Source organism: Patagioenas fasciata, chromosome 15, assembly GCF_037038585.1.
Source record: "Patagioenas fasciata isolate bPatFas1 chromosome 15, bPatFas1.hap1, whole genome shotgun sequence".
NCBI classification, from domain to species: Eukaryota; Metazoa; Chordata; class Aves; order Columbiformes; family Columbidae; genus Patagioenas; species Patagioenas fasciata.
The window spans coordinates 4,651,466-4,670,689 of NC_092534.1; the positions used below are offsets into that span (position 1 = coordinate 4,651,466).

The window sequence follows — 19,224 nt, forward strand, 5'->3', positions numbered from 1 at the left end:
ACGACGACGGCGGCCGGCAGGGGCCGCGCCGCGCCCGCGTTCCGCCCTGAGCGCGCCCGCGACACCTCCAGCCGCACGGTTTGCCCTCAAATACCTTTATTAAATTATAAAATCGTAAGCTTTAAAATTTACCGTATAAAATAATCACAGGTATTAACAGCAAAGGAAAAAAAAATTAACATTTTTTTTTTTTTCCCCTAGACATTTGCTCAGATTTTACCCAAAATAACTAAACAACCCACTCCCCCAGGCACCTAACACAACCTTCGTGGGGAGGGGAGGGGGAAAGCAGAATTTCAACAATCAAACACAAAATAAACGATCAAATACAAAATAAACAATCACGTTAGTGGGATTTCTCGCCCCAAAGCTCCTCCTGCTTTGCAGCACAGAAGCCACTGAGGGAAAATCCCCAGCAGGAATTATTGAATTATTGCTTTCTCCGGTAACCGGCAGCACCGGGCCAGACTGGCAGCCTGGCACGGCTGGAAGGAGCAGCAGTCGCCTGCCACAGGGCTGGGGCTGCAACGCCACTGTGCAAACTGAGAGGGGGGGAAACAGTGCCCAAAAGTGATAAAAGTTCGAGGAAGGGCCGAGGGTCCCGTGTCCCCCGCTCCTGCCATGCTGCCGCTGTCGCAGACGGCAGCAGCAAAAGGAAACGCGGGGACGAGGGTGATGGCATCGCTGGGTGCAGGTGAGCGCCCTTTGCTCGTCCCGCATCTGCTTAGAAGTCGGAGTTTGCAGCGGATGGGGAAGGAGAAGGATAAAGTGCAGAGCTGAGCAGAAAGCTGGGTGCTTCTCAATGCAAAGAACTAACCCTGTTTCCTACAAAGGAGGAGGCAAATCCTTCATTAATAGCTCTTTCCTCCCCAAAGTCACCTGAGGGGCTCTGCGCACAGGCAGCAGCACACACACCTCACTGACCACAGCTGGAACAAACCAGCAGGAACCATGTATGTGAGCCCTTATCTAGAGATTAAGGATGAGCAAAGACAACTCGCCTGGCTGCCAAGTCTCTGCCTTTGCTTTCTGCGTGCCCTGTAGGAAGGCTGAGGCGAGACAGACACGTCCAAGGAGCCCGCAGCCACCCGGGGAGGCCGTGGCCATGGCCCTAGCAGGCAGGGACATCGCCGGTGGCCTCAGCTTGGCCGTGACTCCACAGCACGTCCAGCCCCGCGGCAGAGCAGGCTGGAGGAGCTGGGGGGCAGCTCAGACGTCACCCTGGACAAGAGCCCAGGCAGAGCCACGCACACGCCGAACCCGTAAAAGGGAGGAAGATGGCGAATACCTGAACATCGAGAGAGGAAGGGACCTGGTACAGCAGCCTGGCTCCTTCCAGATGAGCTAAGAGAGCTAAAGTTACACTCAGACTAAACCCTGTGCCGCTGTGGGTTTCACAGCTCTGGGCGAGATGCTGCCGATGCCTCTTGCACATCCCCGCATTTTTTTTTTCACATTCATGCCAAGTGTGATCCTGAATCCAGGCACAAGTCCTGGCCTTGTCCTTGTCCCCGCAGAATCTGGACCTGGTCCGAGCAGCACCACCTGTTTCATGGGCAGAGTGGGTCCAGACCCCCATTTTAACAGCAGCCATAGGCCCAGCACACACCAAGAGCAGCTTCCTCTCTTCTCATCAGCACCAAGGGTGTGCGGCAGCATTTGCACCCCAGATCAGGAGAAACCTGTTCTTCTCTTGGGTTCAAATGCTGATTGCAGGATGGCAGGAGAAATCCCCATCCCCCAGCCCTCTGCTAGGACAGGGGGTGCAGGGAAGAGCCCAGCAGCCAACACCCTGGCTCCAGCTCGGCGTAGGCTAAGCCCAAGCCTCATGGATACAGCAGGAGGAGAAGAAGGGTTGGTGATTTCCCCCAGGGCCACAGGGAGGTGAGGGACAGGCTATTCCTTGATGTAGAACCACGAAGAACCTGCCCCATCCCAGCAGAAAAGCAGAGGTGGCCTCAGACTCGTCTTCATAAGACAAGCCCACCATCTTAATATTTAAACCCGGTCCATACCGTGCTTCCCTGGCCAGCGAATGAGCATGTAAGAGGATGGCTGATGTGTGAGAGAGGGGCAGCCCAGGCAAAGAGCAACCCCCTCCACCTCTGCCACGGGGAGCTGAGCAGGTTCAGGTCACAGCATAGAGCTCCTCGCGGTCGTTCTGGCAGATCTGATAGCGACAAGTCAGCTTCTGTGACCAGGCCCAGGGCTTCTTATGCTTGTCCCGAGGAGGAAGCAGAAATGCAACGCTGCAAGCCACCAGCACGTGCCAGATGCTGTGGGTGTAGTAATAGTTCTCATTGGTTTCCATGAATGCATACACTGAGATGGCGATGAAAGCCAAGGTGATCCCTGGGAGGAGGTAGAAAACCCAGCGCTTCCATGAGGAGGGGTAGCAGTGTCTGCGCTTCACCCCATGGTGAACCTGGAGGTGGGAGAGCACGGGAGGGTTAAGTAGCCAAGAAGATTAGGCAGAGGGATGACAGGCAGTGCTGCTTGATGCAGGACCATCTGCCAACCTCACAGTAACAGGCTGCGAGAAATTCAGGCCCCTCGCTTCTTGGGCTCATCTCTTGTGCGCAAGAGCTCCTGTCCAGCTGTGGCACCGCAGCCCAGCACACAGAGGACAGTGGCGATGGCACCGCTCCTGCCTGGGACACAGGCACCACCAGCCGGTGTGGGACAGCAGCCCAGCCCCAGGCTGGCGCTCAGCTGGAGCTGCAGCAGCTGGACCCTGCTGAGACCTGCAACCGGGGGATTTCTCAGCTACTAGAGGGGTGAAAAGTTAATCCCTTGCCCTGCCCTCCCACAACACGGGTGCTTCAAGGAGATCAGGCCCTGCCTGTGGATGGGCCAGAGCCGGGGTCTGCTCTGCCACCATCACTCACTGGAGGGGAGATAAAGGCAACAGATCCTGCCTGGCTGCCTGTACTTACCCACGCTGCAATCATGATGACAAGGGCAAAGAGGCAGGGACCCATCATGTTCCACACCCCTCTGCGGTCCAGCTGCAGGGACATGGCAATTAACAGGGTCCCCAAGACGAAAAGGACCTGGGAATGAGACACCACGGCTGTCAGCAGCAGCTCACCTGCTGCCAGAGCGTGGCCAGCCATGCCACAGGCAGGGAGGACCTTCTCTGCTGGCCACCCAGCCCTGTGTGTGGGCAGGATGCACAGCAGCACCTTCAGGAGAAACCAGAGGACCCACAAACCTTTCCCACAAATCTCAGTTCCCCTCAGGTGCAGTCCCTACAAACATGAAGGTTCACAATTGAAACTCCAGGGGCAAAACCACCCACTGGTTTAAAAATCAGGGTGGCACTGGGTGACAAACAGGTTTTGTCACCAGGCTGGGCTGTGCAATTAAAACACAGCCATGAGAGGGCTCGGCATGGCCACCCATGGCTCAGCTGGCTCACATCTGGTCGTGCTGCACGGGGTTACCTGACACTCACGTATTTCAGAATCTTCTTCACCCGGGACATGCACAGGATCGTCACCCAGATGGACACCACGGAGCCCAAAAAGTCACAGTACTGTAGTGTGTCGTAGTCCATGATGCACATCACCGCGATGCCTGGCTGGTCACACGCATGGTAGAACTAGAGCCAGGGACAAAAGCAAAGACCAGCATGAATGCAGCAGCAGCATCCGGCTTTCTGGAGAGGCAGGAAAAGGCTCAACCCATGGCAGCCAGGATCCCTCTTGGCAGTGCCTCTAGGAAGCTCCACCAAACCACCGTGGCATTAGGGGAAGCAGATGAGAGCAGGCACCACCTGCACCCTCCCAGCAGCAGCCGAGAGCTCCCAGGACAGCAAAGCTCCAACCCTGTCTCTGCTCCATGGGGTTCCACCCCAAATACGAGCACCCGCTGTGTGGGTGGAAGAGCCCAGTCAAAGTAACACTCCTGCCAGGCTCTGAAGGGGCAGGACATGTCCACGGAGGTGCTTGTCCTCGATCCTAGAAGCTCTTTGTGGAGCTCCAGGATGGACTGCTCCACCAAGGACTTCAGCCTAATGCAGCATCCCTGATGCTCAGGGGGAGCTGGCAGGGAACCCAACTAAAAGTAATCCCTACCGTGGAGAAAAACATGGTGTAGGTGTAGACGGAGGCCTCCACCAGGTAGTAGCGATAAACAGCAACTGCTATTGCCGGCAGGAACATGAAGTTGCTCAGGGTGAGCAGGAGGGTGGCCAGGTTCTGTGCACCGACAGACTGGGCCTTGGTATCATCCGTGCAACTCCATCCGCCCCAACCTGTGGAGCAGAGAGACTTGTTTGGATCTTGCATGCCCTGCCTTGTCCCCTCACAGCACCCAGCAGAAGCCTGGGACTCCTCAGAAAAAGCAATCACACCACAGAATTATCCCTGAGCCTTGTCTCCTGGTCCATCTGCCACCCACACTCTTGTTCTCAGGATTGTCCCATTACTCATCACATACTCTGCCGTGGTAAGTCTTGGAGAACCTCAGCAGAGACCCATGTCTGCTCTGAGGACAACCCACAGGGTTGCTCTCATTGTAGCAGGGGCCATTCTGTTCTGCATGGGTCTGTCCAGGCGAATACTCTTCATCCCTACAGTAACTCCTGGCTCACCAGGGAGGTCCCAATTGACCAGAAGTTGGCAAACATGATGCCCATCTACAAGAAGGGCCAGAAGGAGGATCCAGAGAATTACAGGCCTGTCAGTCTGACCTTGGTCCCGGGGAAGGTCATGGAACAGATAATCCTGCGGCACGTACAGGACAACCAGGCGAGCAGGCCCAGTCAACATGGGTTTATGGAAAGCAGGTCCTGCTTGACCAACCTGATCTCTTTCTGTGACAAGGTGACCTGCCCAGTGGATGAGGGAAAGGCTGTGGATGTTGTGTACCTGGACTTCAGTAAAGCCTTTGACACCACTTCCCACAGCATTCTCCTGGAGAAATTGGCAGCTGATGGCTTGGAAGGGCATACTCTTTGCTGGGTAAAGAACTGGCTGGTTGGCCGGGGCCAAAGAGTTGTGGTGAATGGAGTCCAGTCCAGCTGGCAGCTGGTCACAAGTGGTGTTCCCCAGGGCTCATTGTTGGGGCCAGTTCTGTTTAATCTCTTTATCAATGATCTGGATGAGGGGATCAAGTGCACCCTCAGTAAGACTGCAAATGACACCAAGTGGGAGTGTTGATCTGCTGGAGGGTGGGATGGCCATATAGAGGGATCTGGACCAGCTGGATCATTGGGCTGAGGCCAATTGTATGAGGTTCAACAATACCAAGTGCCAGGTCCCACACTTGGGTCACAACAACCCCAGGCAGCGCTACAGGCTTGGGTAGAGTGGCTGGAAAGCTGCCTGGCAGAAAAGGATCTGGGAGTGTTGGTGAATAGTGGCTGAACATGAACCAGTGTGTGCCCAGGTGGCCAAAAAAGCCAACAGCATTTTGGCTTGTATCAGGAATAGTGTGGTCAGCAGGACCAGGGCAGTGATCATCCTGGAGGACAGTGCACACTCCGGGCTTGGCACAGGGGTCAGGGCTCAGCCTGCTGATGCCATACCAAGGACTGAGCTGAGACAGTCTACAAACACAAACCTGACCTTTCTCCTTCCCCCACCCCGCTTTTCTTTTTAATTTTAATTATTTTAATTCAAGATCAGGATAACCATGCCCTTCTTTGGGGGAAAGGAGGTCATTCACAGGGCAGCCTGGGTACGTCAATGAGCAGAGTTAAAAGTGGCATCCATCCCATTCCAGTGCCACCAGAAACCCAGCCAGAAACCTGCCCCTAATCCGGCTCCCTGCCAGGCAGAGCCCAGGGAGGCTGCTGCCCTCTCCAGCTTATTTCTGGGTCATGGATATGCAGCTGGGGCACTTTGCTCCGAGTGACTCAGCAGAAAGCTGTCCTCAGCCTGATTCCCCAGTTCCCTTGGGGTGCTCTGTGCTTCCCAGGACCTGGCACCCCTCGGGGGAATCAGGATGCTGTTCTCCATCTCACTCCTCACCCATCAGCACTGCAGCAGACACAGGGACGTCCTGGCTCAGGCCCAAGGCAGCAGTGAAACCACTTTGTGCCTCGTCCTTCTGCTGGGAACAGGTACATGTCCCCACCCAGGCACAGCAGAGCTATCATCTTCCCTACGCCACTGACTCCCGCCCAGTCTTCTCATGCCATTAAGATAATTAGCAGCTGACACGGCTGTTCCTCCTCCAGGGGCACCTCTGAGCCCAAGGGCTGGCTCTTGGCAGGAGACAGAGCGTCAGGACAAAGCAGGGACAGGGACCACAGCCAGGCTCAGCGCAGCCCGTACCAGCACCCTGCATGAGAAACCTCCCTGTGTGACAAACCTCCCCGTACAGCACAGGCTCTGACACACTCTCCAGCAGCCCTGCTGCCACCCTGAGCTCTTTGGGGGTGCTCAGAAGCACCTCTCCAGGACCAGGGAGTCTCCATGATGGAGGCTAAACCACCACTGAGCAGAAAGCTGGCCTCAGCCTGATTCCTCGTTCCCCTGGGGTGCTCTTCACCTCCGCATGCACTTCTCAGCAGAGTCAGGACGCCCCCAAAGAGGCCACCACGGGTGCTGATGGCTACTGGGGCAGGCACTGAGACCTCAGGCTGTTCCTGGCAGCCACGGCAGACCCCAGGCTCCCCTACACAAACACCACCACCAAAAAACGTGGCCTCCTTTCGGGAAGGATGGCAAAGCTTCCGAGGAAAATTCACTCACCTGCCTTGCAGCTGCAGCCAGCGTAGAGGTAGCCGTGTCTTCTCAGGAGGCTGCACTGGCCGTAGGGCCCGCAGTCATTGAAGCAGGGGGTGAGGTATGCGAAGACGGTCACTTTGGCTTCTGCGGCGTTACATTCACTGCCAGGGGAGCAGGTTGTGTGGGTGCCCCGGTCACTCGGGGCAGCCCTGTGCCCAGGGAGCACTCTGCTCTGAGGGTCCGGCTGTGCTCGTGCAAGCCCCCTCCTATTTCAGATCTCTCCAGCCCGCCCAGGAGCTGGGAGCAGAGTCGGCTCCCTCACCATTCACACTGCCCACCCGACATGCAGGGGGCAGTCAGCTCCCCCAGGCCCAAAGCAGACCCCGGTATCCAGGCCCAGCACCACCAGCACTGTTTTACAGTGTGTGCTCAGCCTCTCACCCAAGGAACTGGCAGGTAAACAAACAGCAGGAGCATGGCACAACTGCCTGTGTTTCAGAGACCTCTCAAAGGAGCAACAGCAGCATTTTCATTTATCAGTTTATCCCCTCAAAATCCCCCTGGGGAAGGGAAGCTCATCCAGGCAGGCTCTGCACCCACAGTTTGCATGACACATGCCAGCTCAGCACCAGACAAGCTGCTTGGGTGCTCACAAGAGAGCAAGTCAGCACTGCTGCCCACCTCCTTCCCCCTCTGCAGCCACAGCTTCACTCCTCCAGGTGAGATGAGCCCAGGGTAGGGCAGTGAGGACAGGGGTCTGGTTTTGCTCACACTAGTCAAGGGCAGCAGGATGTGGAGGCAGAGAGCTCTGAACCAGCCCACAGGTGAGATGACCCACCAGACTCACCCCTGGCCCTTGGGGCAGACGAGCTGTAGGGAGAGGAACCAGTCGTCCGTCTGCGGGTACAGGACAATCACCGTCGCTTCTGCTGAGGATGCGTTCACACTCAGAGGGTAGCCCTGGAAAAAAGCTTAAAGAAAAGAGGGTGCTATGATGGGCCAGGACTAGGGGAGAAGGGCCCACGGCAATCCCCGGCTGAGATCGGTTGCACAGGAATCAGATGCTCCTGTGGCTCCTTGCTCCTGTCCTCAGGAGGTACCAGGGGGATGAAGAGGACCCTTGCTCCCAAGACCCTTGTTTTCTCTTTCATCTCAGCTCTCAGTACCTGCTTAGACAGCACAGGGCATCTGAAGAGCCTGTTTGCTTGGCTACTCCTCCAGTGCAGAGCTCAGCTTTTCTGCACACCAGCAATGCCTTGACCATCCCCAAACCTTCTGCCAACAAGGCTGGAAGAGTCCCAGCTGGTAACCAGACCTTCCTTTGGCAGAGGCAAACTCCCAGTGCCAGACTAGCATCTGCACCCCGGGGCATATGCCAGCACAAAGACCTCAGGAGGACTTAAGCCAAAATCAGCTTCCCTGGGACACACCACAAAGTCCTGACTCAGCTGACAGCTCATGAGGTCTAAAAGCAAAGCCCTGAGACAGCGTCGCTGAGCTGGCGGCAGGCGCCAGTGTCTCTCATACCTGTGCTGCAGTTCTGGGTGGCATTGAGGGACAGCACCGGTGACGCAGCACTCACACACGCCACCACGGTGGCATTGGCCAGGCTCACGGACGTCTGTGCAAACAGAGCAGTGTCCCATGTCAGAGCGCCCCAATGTCAGCTCCCCCCCAGCCCACTTCCCACACTGCCCGCGGCATATGGGAGCAGCAGGCAACAATAAATCCTGCAGACCAAGGTTGCTCATTAACTTGGCAGCTGTTTCTGGGCAAACCCGCGTCCCCCTCACTCTGCACTGCCACCATGTTGAGTGCTGGCTGAAAGGCAAGAGAATCTCCCGAGTGGAACTGCTCCAAAGCTGGGACGCTCACACATCCCTTCAGCACGAGCACAGGGTGGCACAAGTCAGAGGCAGCATGACATGGGTGTTAAGCTCTGTTCCAGCCCTCAGGAGGTTTCAGAGCATTTCAGGGAGCTGATTTTGGGGTGTCACTGGGAATCAGCAACTTGGGCAGGAACATCCCCAGGTTTCCCTGCTCAGTCTCCTCTCCTGGTGGCAAGGTGCCAGGCTCCCAGGGAGAAGATGGCATTGCAGCTGTTTTCCCTTTCATCTCCTCTGCGTCACTGCCACCACATGCCAGCAAGCTGTGGCATTTGAATTGGAGTTGGCAGCTGGGATATGCTGGAAGTGGCTAAAACAGGCTCAGTGTGTTTTGTGACAACAAAAAGAAAAGAGAAGTAGTCTCACTGGTACCTACAGCCCCTGGAGTTTGCTGACAAACCAGCTCAGGAGCAGGGACAAAGCCCTGCAAAGGGGAGACAACTTCATCCATCAGCCTCCGCACCTTGTTCAGCAGGAGACTGACCACGAGGGTACCCCCGCTGTCCATGCCAGTGTTCAGGTTGAGGAGGACGAGGGTCGGGGAGAGGGAGTTCACGGGCACGGTGGGGCCATTCAAGAGCCTGTAGCGCACAGACACCACGTCCAGGTCCTCACGCACGACGGGCTGGTTCTGCAGGCAGGAGCTCCTCTGGTGGGACACATTGCGAGAAGCCTCTCCGGCAGAGAGAGCGGAGCTCCCCGCTGCTCCTGCGCTGCCTGGTCTGGGACCAGCTTGGCTCTGGTTTAGGCTGCTGAAGTTCAGGAATGAACTGGTGCTTCCCGGTCTGCAAGCTGTAATGCAAAAAAGGAGAGGAATCAGCACAGCCAGGACCGGCACCTCATCCAGGCAAGGCCACAGCAGCTCCAGGCCTTCAAGTGAGAGCATGAACTGGGGGCATCTCAGCTGGTTCATGCACCACAGCCCCCAAAAGGCACCACCTTTGCAGGGGGGATTCCAGCACCCACAAGCTGGGACACATCTGGAAGCCAGAGAGTGGGACAGTGGGTGGGAGCACCCTGGAGCTGCTGGGAAGGGGTGGGAGAGCAGAGGAAGGGATAATGCACAGCACCATAACACACCAATGTGCCCAGGGAGGATTCACCAGCCAGAGGCAGAGCACAGCACTGAGCTGTCCCACAACCACAGCCTGCATCCACATATCCACCAGTTCTGCGCCCGTGAGCAGACAGGGCTGAGCAGAAGAGAGAAGCTGACCCAAGGTGGCTAGAGGCACAAGGCATCACATTGTGGCAGATGGAACCGAATGGGACACTTGGACTCCCACTGCTGGAGCCTGTTCATTGCTCCCTGAGCCTCCAGTGCTCCCTCCACCACCTCAGCTGCCAGCACATGGGATGAGGCTCTGCTTTGACGAGAGGATGGCAGAACCCACAGCACAGAAAACTTTAAAAATGTATCTACAATAGTTGGTGAGCTTCCAAGAGTCAAACAGGGATTATGGTCATGTAATAAGAGGATGCAAAGGTGCCTATCACAGCCACAAGGACCTCATGAGCTCCTGAGTCACAAGGTGTCACCTGAAATGGTGACATCCCCTCACTACAACCCCAAGGAAACCTCTGTGAGATAGTTTGCTGTCCGTAGCCTGCTTGTGGCCATTTGATAGTCAACATATCATTACAGTCTGGTGCATCTACCCAAAACCATCCTCCTCACCAGATTTTAAGCCATCCATGGTTTCCCAAACAGCCTTTGAAAAATATTGCTTCAGAGACCCTAAACTCTTCAGGCATTCCAAAACAGACAGCTCTGGGCAGCATCCCGCTTGGGTGAACACTGGAGCTGTCACTTTTGACCCCAAAGCATCAACCAGGTCTCAGCCCCACAGGTCATGCCCAGGCAACCAGCATGCTGGGGAGTGCAGGCCAGTATAGCCACCCAAGGGTCCACGAGAGACCCAGTAAACACAAAGTTCTCTCTGGTCCGTCCCACAGGGCCAAAGAAAGCAGAAGCCCACCTGTGAAAGAAGCCAGCATCTCCACCGACACGCTGGCATTGGCAGCACCCAGACTCTCCACCATGATCTGCAGCCACTTCTCCCAGGGGGGTGAATGCAGGGCCAGGCTGCAGTTGACAGTCCCCGTGCAGGTGACAATCTTCTGGAAGGACTGAGGCAGCGTGATGGAGCCCAGCACTACCCGCACGATGCACGCTTTCTGCTCGCTGGTCACGCACCTTCGCAGCTCAAACCGCATCCCTGCGGCGTGCTTGGGGACAAAGACCCTGTGGGAGGAGGGATCAGCAGTTTGCAGAGCTTGTACTCTCAACACAAACCAGCCAACGATCCACCAAGGTCCCTGGGGCTTTGTGGCAAGAACTAAATCGCCCTGGTTGGTGGTGCGAAAATCCTTCCCATGAGAAACATCTCAAAGAAGTAAAATTCCTGCAGCTGAACCTCTAAGACCACCTGGGAAGGGTTGGATAAGGGCGCTCGCGTGCTCCCTGAGGAAACCCCACCATGGTTGCAGAGAGACTGGCAAACAGGCTCGGGGACCTCCCAGCTCCAGCCCCACCTGGGAACAACAGTGGCATCCCCTAAACAGCACCCGCGGGAAATCCCGCCCCCCGTGACCCCGAGTCTCTCCATCTGCTGCTCTCACTCACTTCACATGCAGAGGCTTCGCAGGGGAGACAACAGTTTGCAGCGTGGGAACACCAGGCTCCAGAACAGGTGTATCAGCGAGTCTGAGCACAAACATATCTGCCTGGAACACATAGTGGCATGGAGTGGAGAAACCCTGCAGGGGGAGAGAGCAGAGGGGTCAGCTGTGGCGAGACACACCGGGCAGGGTACAATGGCCAAGACCCTCTCCAGGACCCTCACCTTCACTTCAATCCTGCCAGCAGCCTCAGGGAGATGGGCAGCGATGAACCAGTCTCCAGCTGCAGGGGTGGTGACGTTCACAAAGGTGGTGTTTTGCACAGCACCGCTCAGAGTGATGCTGATGTTATAAGAAGGACGGACAGTTGCATTTGCAGGAAAATGAGTGCCCAGTGGATTAATTACAGGAGGGGCTCCATAGCGAAAGTGCCTGCAAAAGAAAACAGAAAGTAAATAAATCGAGGTATGTAAAGATGCTGGCAAGATAAACTGGGATACAGATTCATCAGTGGACACCCAGCTTTGTCCGGGATGGTAGAAGGAGCAGGCTGGAAAACACCCACATTTTCAAGTGGATAACAAGAGCCATCATTTTCATCTGGTGAGGACAGGCTGCTATTAGCTTATCCAGGATTTATTTAGAGATTGGTTTAACTTGGCTACTTATTAAGATAAGGATTTACATGGTTCCATCTAGCCTGAAAGCAAATTTCCACACTTACTAAGGCTAAGCCCCAGCTGCAAGACTACTCCTTTTTTATAACCATCAGCAAATTCCCCATATAGGCTAAATCGTTGATGAAGAGTTTTCATTTTCTAGCTAAGATCTGCATCTTCCCTATTTCCTCTTTCAAGGAAATCAGGCAGGCAGACTCAAGAGATGCTCATCAAGGAAGGCCTGTGTGACTGACTCCAGCACAGCAGCACTTCTCCTTCCCAGAGAAGCAGCTCAATGTCTGAAGTAGCAGAAAAGCAGGCAGCTAAGTAATACACAAGATATTTATTTGGTCAGTCAGTTTGGCAGTAAATTTGCTTGCTTTTGGACTACTAGAGCATTGCAACAGAACAACGGACGCAGCAGGTCCAGCAAGCAAGCGTGGCGGTTGACGTGTTATTAACCTGTCTGAGCTGGTCTTCATTTCTTAGGGTATCCTTTGGCTGCTGCCTTGCCCCTCACATCCCCAAACTAAACCTTTCTGGGAAGCAGAAAGTAGGAAGATCATCTGTGCCAGGCTGCTCTGCAGCAACTAAAGGCACCAGTCTGTGCCCAGGACAGACCGGGGAAGTGTAAGCCCAGCAGCAAACTTCAGTCACTGCTGAGGCCTCTGAGAGGGTGCCAGAGACCCATGTGTTTCTAAGGGCACAATCTGCCCGGGAAATTTGGGACCTTCCCAAGATGCAGCTCAAAGTCTTGCCCCACCTGCAAGTTTTTGACCTCAAATCCCCTAACAACTCAAGTACTGCTTTCAGCTACATTTCTTTCACTGGCACTGAGTTCACAATCTTGCCATGCTCTTGTGTTTGCAGGACTCAGCATTCCTCTCCCATCTCTGCTCCACACGCAGCCCACATCCCTCACAAAAGGTGTTTCCAGTCTCTTCAGTTCCTCTGTACTGGGGAAATTTGTCCATCTTCAACCAGTTCAGGTCCTCGCAAGCCCCTTGCATTTCTGCCACATCCTTTGGTACCATGCACAGGATCCTGCCAGGCACAGAAAGGTCCAGGAAGACCTTTGCTCATGAGCAGCAACACCAGCCTTGTTGTGAAGATCTCTCCAGTGTTTTTAAGGTCTCTTAGGCATTATGTATGACAGACAGCCCCAGATCCACTGGTAACGTGAATGTGAAATGCTCCTACAGGTTTAAACACACGGATTTAGTGCTAGTAATATGCCTGCTGCAACTGGAGAACAGACAGCCTCCTAAAAACAATCAACCACAGTCATGAGCAACACGGCCAAGAGGAGGAGAGGAAGCCCACGTGGGCAAGCGCTGCCCAGGGACGTACGTACACTGTGATCTCCATGTTGGTGCACTCGGGTCCTCTCCCCCGGGACGCCTGCAGCAGCCAGCGGAGCAGCACGGTGTCTTCTGGCACATGGAAGTGGAAGAGCTTGGCGTTCCCGTACCAGCTGTAGAAGGACAGCTTCTGGGCGCTCTGAGAGAAGTACTCAGAGATGTACAGGGAATCTGGAAGGGAGAGAGGACAGCAGATGCTGGGGTGGCTGCTGGGGCAGGCGGTGGGGCTACACCCGCCCACAGAAGCACACGGGAGTTTTAACGCTGCTGGAGATGAGCCCCTTGTGTCCCTGATTCCTCATCCCAGTCCCACCAGGTACATGGTGATCCATGTTGTTCCTTCAGCCAGAACCACCCACACCCCAGCTACAAAACCATCACCCGGAGCCAGAGAGCACTAAAAGATGCTTTAACTATGCTCTGCAAGATGTGCTTTGAAGATGATCGATCACCAGAGACACTGAGGAGGAGGAGGAAGAGGTCAGGAGGAAAAACTGATGGCACAAGAAGAGGTGATGGAGTAGGCAGCAGCAAACCCTGGGTCAAACAGCACAGAGCAGATGGTTGTGAGCAGTTTATGGTGCCAACAGGCAAGAACTGTGCCCTTGTTTGTCTCTGCTGAGTGGCCAGGCTGATGTTATCGGTCTTACCCAGCTCAGGACACACGTCCTGCGCAGCATGCTGCCTTCCTGTGACACACAACGTGATGAAAATTCATGTGCTGCAGACCTAGCTCTGCTCTCAGACATACCTTCCAAAGTCTAAATATTTTCCTACCTGGAAGAAAGGTCATGCAAGAGGACAAGAGCTATTCAGTGAAAGTGCCACTAGAACTAACTGGATCCTACACCCATCTCTCTGTCCAGCTATGCCTACAGATCATCCCCAGCCTGCCGATGATTTCACCTGCAAAATTATACATCAGTGTTATTGCCAGCAAGAAACCAGCCATACTGCAACTCAGGGATGGAAAAACAACATCACACCAAGGTTGAGAAGGGGACAAAACTGCACAGAGACAGCAGAGCCAAGGTCATGCTGCCCACCCAAAACCAAGGTTCATAACACTTAGCAGGGGCCTGGAAGAAGGTGTCTTCACATCTCTGCCAAGTCCTCACAGATGCTCCTTTTCTACTCTGGATTTCACTGGAGTGGGAAGAAACTGTGGCACCTTTCAGATGCAGATTCCTCATTTCTATCAGAAAGTAAAGCAGCAAGAGTGGTTTAACTTGCCTTCCTCCATTGCTGCACAGGGTCGTGTTGGAAACACAGAAGACCTAATGGAGTTTAAGAAAGATGCCAAAGAAAGAGGAAAACAGTCCTCAGTCAGGACCAGAGTGTTGGGATGTGCTTCATGCCAAGAGGAACCTAATCCTAGCAGGAACTCCGGATTCATGCCCCAAAGCAGGATGCACACTGGCCTGCACCCACGGCACTGCAAAGAGACAGGAACAGTAATCATGGTTTTCATTCCCTGGCAAGTTACCAAAGCCTCGGGGCACGCTACAAACCCAACAGGGAAAGGAGGAAACAGGAAAGCAAGAAATACCAGCCACACAAGCCAAGAGGAGGATTTGCTGGTAGAGGAAGAGCGTGGCTGCCCCGGCTGCACGCCCACCGGGTCCGGCCAAGGGAGCAGCGGCTGCAGCACCTCAGTGCTGGGGCCAGGCGAGGTCACCGGGCAGGGGGACCCGCGCAGGACAGCGAGGAGCCCACAGCCCACGGGCAGAGCCGTCTCGCTGCGTTCCCCACACCAGGGTTACGCTGCTCTCCAGGACACCAAGGAGCAGAGACCACAAAAGGGGCCTTTCAAGCAAAGGCTCCCCGGCTGCAACGCCAGCACGGTGCGTGGGCTATGACAGCCAAGAGCTGGCTGCGATCCCCTACGAGCCCAGTTGTATTTCATGCACAGGAGCTACAGAAGGGAGCAGTCTTTAGTCACCGGTTGTCTATACCCTGAGCTGCACTCCACATGCACACAGAATGTTTCTGGAAGTCCATGGAGATGTTTGGGCACAGGACAAGGGCAGATAGGGACACAAAGCATGATTAGAGCTGAGAGAGGACTGGTCCTGCTCAATGCCACATGTCCCATCAGGCAACCTGCATGCATGCTGCTCCAGCCCCAGATTGCCAACACCGCGGTCACCACCGGTCCAGCACGTCCTCAGGAAACCAAAGCAAGATTTGTGTGGGTTTGGGGGAGGAGAGGGCAGGCAGGCTGCAAAATTAAAAACTCAAGCAAACAGCAGTGCTATTTATTAAGTACTCACCAATTACACGGAGCAAGCTCAAGTGCAATAAGAGGTCAAGGGCAGGCAGACCTGCCCTGCTCACACGCTGCCTGCAACCAGGCGAGCAGCAGCTGTGGCTGTACCAACAAAACCCTGTTGTGGACAAAGTCCACTCACAAACAGCTTCTCGCAGGGACAACTGGCCAAGCCCCCCCTCACAGGCTGCACCCCCAGAGCAGGCGAGCCGGCTCCCAGGGCACCCTCAGGCTGGGCTGACAAGGAAATACGGCAGGCAGGTAAACTGAGTATCAGTGGGGAAAAGCCAGAAAGACAGGTCACCAGCAGCCCATTTACATTGAGAGTGTGCACTCTAGTATTTGCTGTGCTCTGTACGTGTCTGTCCCCATCTATTCAGGATGCTCTGCACCAGCACGGCAGCACCTGGAAAGTCCCACTTGTGTGGGACTGTCCCGTGATGGAAAACGAGCCTTTAAACTGAGCAAGGGAGTTGTCAAATAGATGTTGTTTCCATCCTCTCCCCATACAGATTCCACAAAAGCAGATTTCAAATATACTATGCAATAAACAAGTGTTTTTAAGACACGAAACAAAACACGATAGAATCATAGATGCAGAGAGGAGACACGTTATTTGAATTTCAGAAGAAAGAGTTTGGATGTGTTTGTCCAAAGATGATCTCATGGTAGTTTTAGGAAATGATACCTTGACTGCTGGTTTTAGGGCTTCCCATCAAAAGGAAGAAGCCCTCACTTCAAAGCAAGCGCTGCAAAAACATATACAGATGGTGATCAGTCTGACTCTGAATAAGACACGGCTACATGGAAGGATGTTTGGCCATCTATAATGTAACAGAAACCCTGTTCTCTAGCTCACGTCATAAATCCATCTTTAAATGTTCCAGAAAGAGGGTTCCTCACTCCTCTGGAGAGGTGCATCTCTCCAGCTCTCAGACCTGATCCTATGGGGTCATTCCCCAGCCGGCGGGACGTCGCCGAGACAAACCAACCTGCAGCACGGGGTAGCTCTCCAGGGCTGGAAACCCAGCCAGCAGGATGCCAGAGGAGGGTGGGCCTGGGCCAAAAGGCCATCTCACCCATCAGCTCCCCGGAGCAAGCTCCACGCTGTCAGACTATGAGGAAATGACAACCAACATCAATAGCAGACAGTCACTGCTGGCATGAGCCTGCCTCAGTAATGGGGTGAAACAGTCAAATAACCTCACCTCCCCAAACCTTTGCATCACCCCACCCACGGGCTGACCCTCCGGAGGGGGAGGCACGGTTCCCAGACCCCCAGCACTGCTGTGAAGAGCATCCCACTGCTCTGTTGAAACCCCTGCTCCTGCCCAGCTGCCTTGATGCATGGGAATTACTCTGAAAACAAAGCAAAACCAAGCAAAAGCCCCACTGTCGCCACAAAGCCAGCAGGAGCCCCTCCGGGTACGGGCCTGAGCTCCCGCTGCTCTGCAGCGCCCGACACAAGCGCCGCTCCACCGGAGCCGGTTCATGGAGCCCCCGAGCACCCAAATCACCGCGAAACCACGAAGCCACCTCAAAGCCGCCTCAAAGCCACCCCTGGCAGGAGCTGCGGGGCTCAGACCGGCTCCGGGGCTGCGCAGCAAAGTCCCCGCTCACTTCCACATCACCCCGCTAGTTTCGCACCGGCGCCTCTATCCCCCGGGACCCCGCCGGTCCCGGGCGGGCAGCGAAGCCCCCAGCCCGGCTTCCTCTGCGAAGCTACCCATCCCCGGCCCCCGCGGAGCATCGCCAAACTGCCACCGAGCCCGCCCCATCCCCGGCCGGGACTCACCGGGACCGGTGCGGTTGGCGCGGCCGGCGGGCAGCGCCAGGAGCGGCAGCAGCAGCAGGAGCAGCGGCGGCGGCGGGCCGGCTCCCCCCGCCATGGCCGCCCGGCGCTATCCCGGCATCGCCGCCCGCCGCCCGCCCCGCAGCGCCATCGCCGCTGCCGCCGCCGCTTCCGCCGGCCGCTCCGCCCCGCCCCGCCCCCGGCGGAACCGCCGCCGCCGGAGCAGCGGTTGGGACGGGCGCGGGGACCCATGGGGTGAAGCGGGAACGTGGGGCTGCCCGCAGAGCTGGGGAGCCTTGGGGGGCTCGGGGACAAGCCCCGTGATTGACCTGGTGACCTCCTCCTGTTCTGGTGACCCCCGTGATCTCCCCTAACATTGCCTTCCAATCCAAACTACTCTGTGATTCTGTGACCCCGGGAAGTCCTACAGCCCCATCAGCACCCCGAGGCTATAGATAACTCCAGGGAGCCCCATGACCCAGAGTCATCGGATGGTCCTGGGGTTCCCCAGCACCCCGATACCCCAGGACGTCCCTGAGACCCCCAGGAAAGTGACTTGGTTGGGGCTCAGAACCCCAGGAGCACCCTTGACCCGTGGGGTCATGATAGTGGTGCTGGAACCAGGCTGCTGCCACCGGGGACAGTGGCCTCCTGAGTTTGCTTTTTGGTGACACAAAGAGAAAGTGACATGGACATTTAAGACCAGTTTAACCTGAAACTGCAAACATTGACATGCTTCAGTCGTAAACAGACAGTAGCTGCCCACCGTACCCTGGCTCAGAACCCGAACTGTTGGGGAGGCTCAGCCCTTCAGACTGAAGTGGGGTTTCATGTGTTCCTACAAAGTGCAGTTGCCTTCTCAGCTCTCACATATCTGCTGTGTTCACAGGACTTGGGGGAGATGAGGCTTCCGTAGGTGAACTCATTCTCTGATTTTTTTCTGGATTGTCTCCAGAAGACTCCAGGATCTTCTCTTACATGCCTTTTCTTTGCAATATCTTCTGATGTGTTTGTGTTCTCCAAAAGAATGATGCAGTATGGACATGGTCTCAGAGTCCTTGCTCAGGCAAAAATCCCACCACTTGTTTATGTATCAGATTGGTTAAGAACTTCAGACTTGTTTTCAGTCAACCACAATCTCCATGAAGATGGACTTACTACTTCAGAAGCTCAAAATCTTTGCTTATTTCTCTCATGGGCCTGATGTACTGGTGGTGACTTTCCTAGGTATGGGCATGAAATCCCATAGGGAAGAGCCAGTCATTTTCTGGTGCTCTGACATCACTGAAAGCCCAGTCAGAGCAGCTTATGCAATCGATAGTCAGCAATGTCCTCATCTAATTTATGAGAAGACTTCCCTGAAGTCAGCCCAAGAGCCTGAGCACATAAAACATGGGATGGGAAGGGACAATTCTTCTAATTCCCAGCCTAGATTTGTTCACTGCCTGTTCATTTCCATTCGTCCCTGTGCAATACTATCCTTGAACGTTCAGAGCTCACCTTCTGGAACGTGTCCCGCATAGAACAGTATTGGCTTCCTCTCATCTTTTTTCTGGGCATGAAGATATCATCACCTTTCTGCTACGTTGCTCCTTGAAGCCATGTAAGTATCTTATAATATCCTGAGCCTTCTCTATAGTAACAGTACCCACATTTTTTTTTTAATATGTTTTTACCATTAATAAAAATTCCAAGGCCAGATGTAAGGTCAGATTCCATCAGCAGTTTCCATCCAGCCTAATAATTCCCTTTCAACATGCCTGTTATTATCTCCCTATTTTCTTGAGTTCTGTCTTACAGTTCCTCCACTAATCCACATTTTCTCCAGGCTAAATCCCATGGTCTCAGCACCACATGATGCTGCTGTAACACGGCTCCTGACTTACAACAAACCTTATGACTAAGCTTTGAGATCTTGACCCACAACTTAATGGATTTATCTGTTCTTACATCAC

The 19,224-nt window shown here is 54.8% G+C and overlaps 1 protein-coding gene across 1 annotated transcript; it reads right to left on the minus strand.

Annotated features, from left to right (window-relative positions):
• Nucleotides 1–78: 78 nt before the first annotated feature.
• On the minus strand, nucleotides 79–17,423 carry PGAP6 (post-GPI attachment to proteins 6). The gene is made up of 13 exons (XM_065851153.2): nucleotides 17,273–17,423; nucleotides 13,202–13,379; nucleotides 11,413–11,620; nucleotides 11,193–11,326; nucleotides 10,546–10,811; nucleotides 9,030–9,358; nucleotides 8,208–8,301; nucleotides 7,528–7,651; nucleotides 6,705–6,841; nucleotides 4,080–4,258; nucleotides 3,458–3,604; nucleotides 2,937–3,053; nucleotides 79–2,425 (listed from the first exon to the last, which is right to left on the minus strand). Exons 1-13 carry the CDS (start codon nucleotides 17,364–17,366, stop codon nucleotides 2,129–2,131), a joined length of 2,304 nt encoding a protein of 767 aa, XP_065707225.1. The 5' UTR covers nucleotides 17,367–17,423; the 3' UTR covers nucleotides 79–2,128.
• Nucleotides 17,424–19,224: the final 1,801 nt, after the last annotated feature.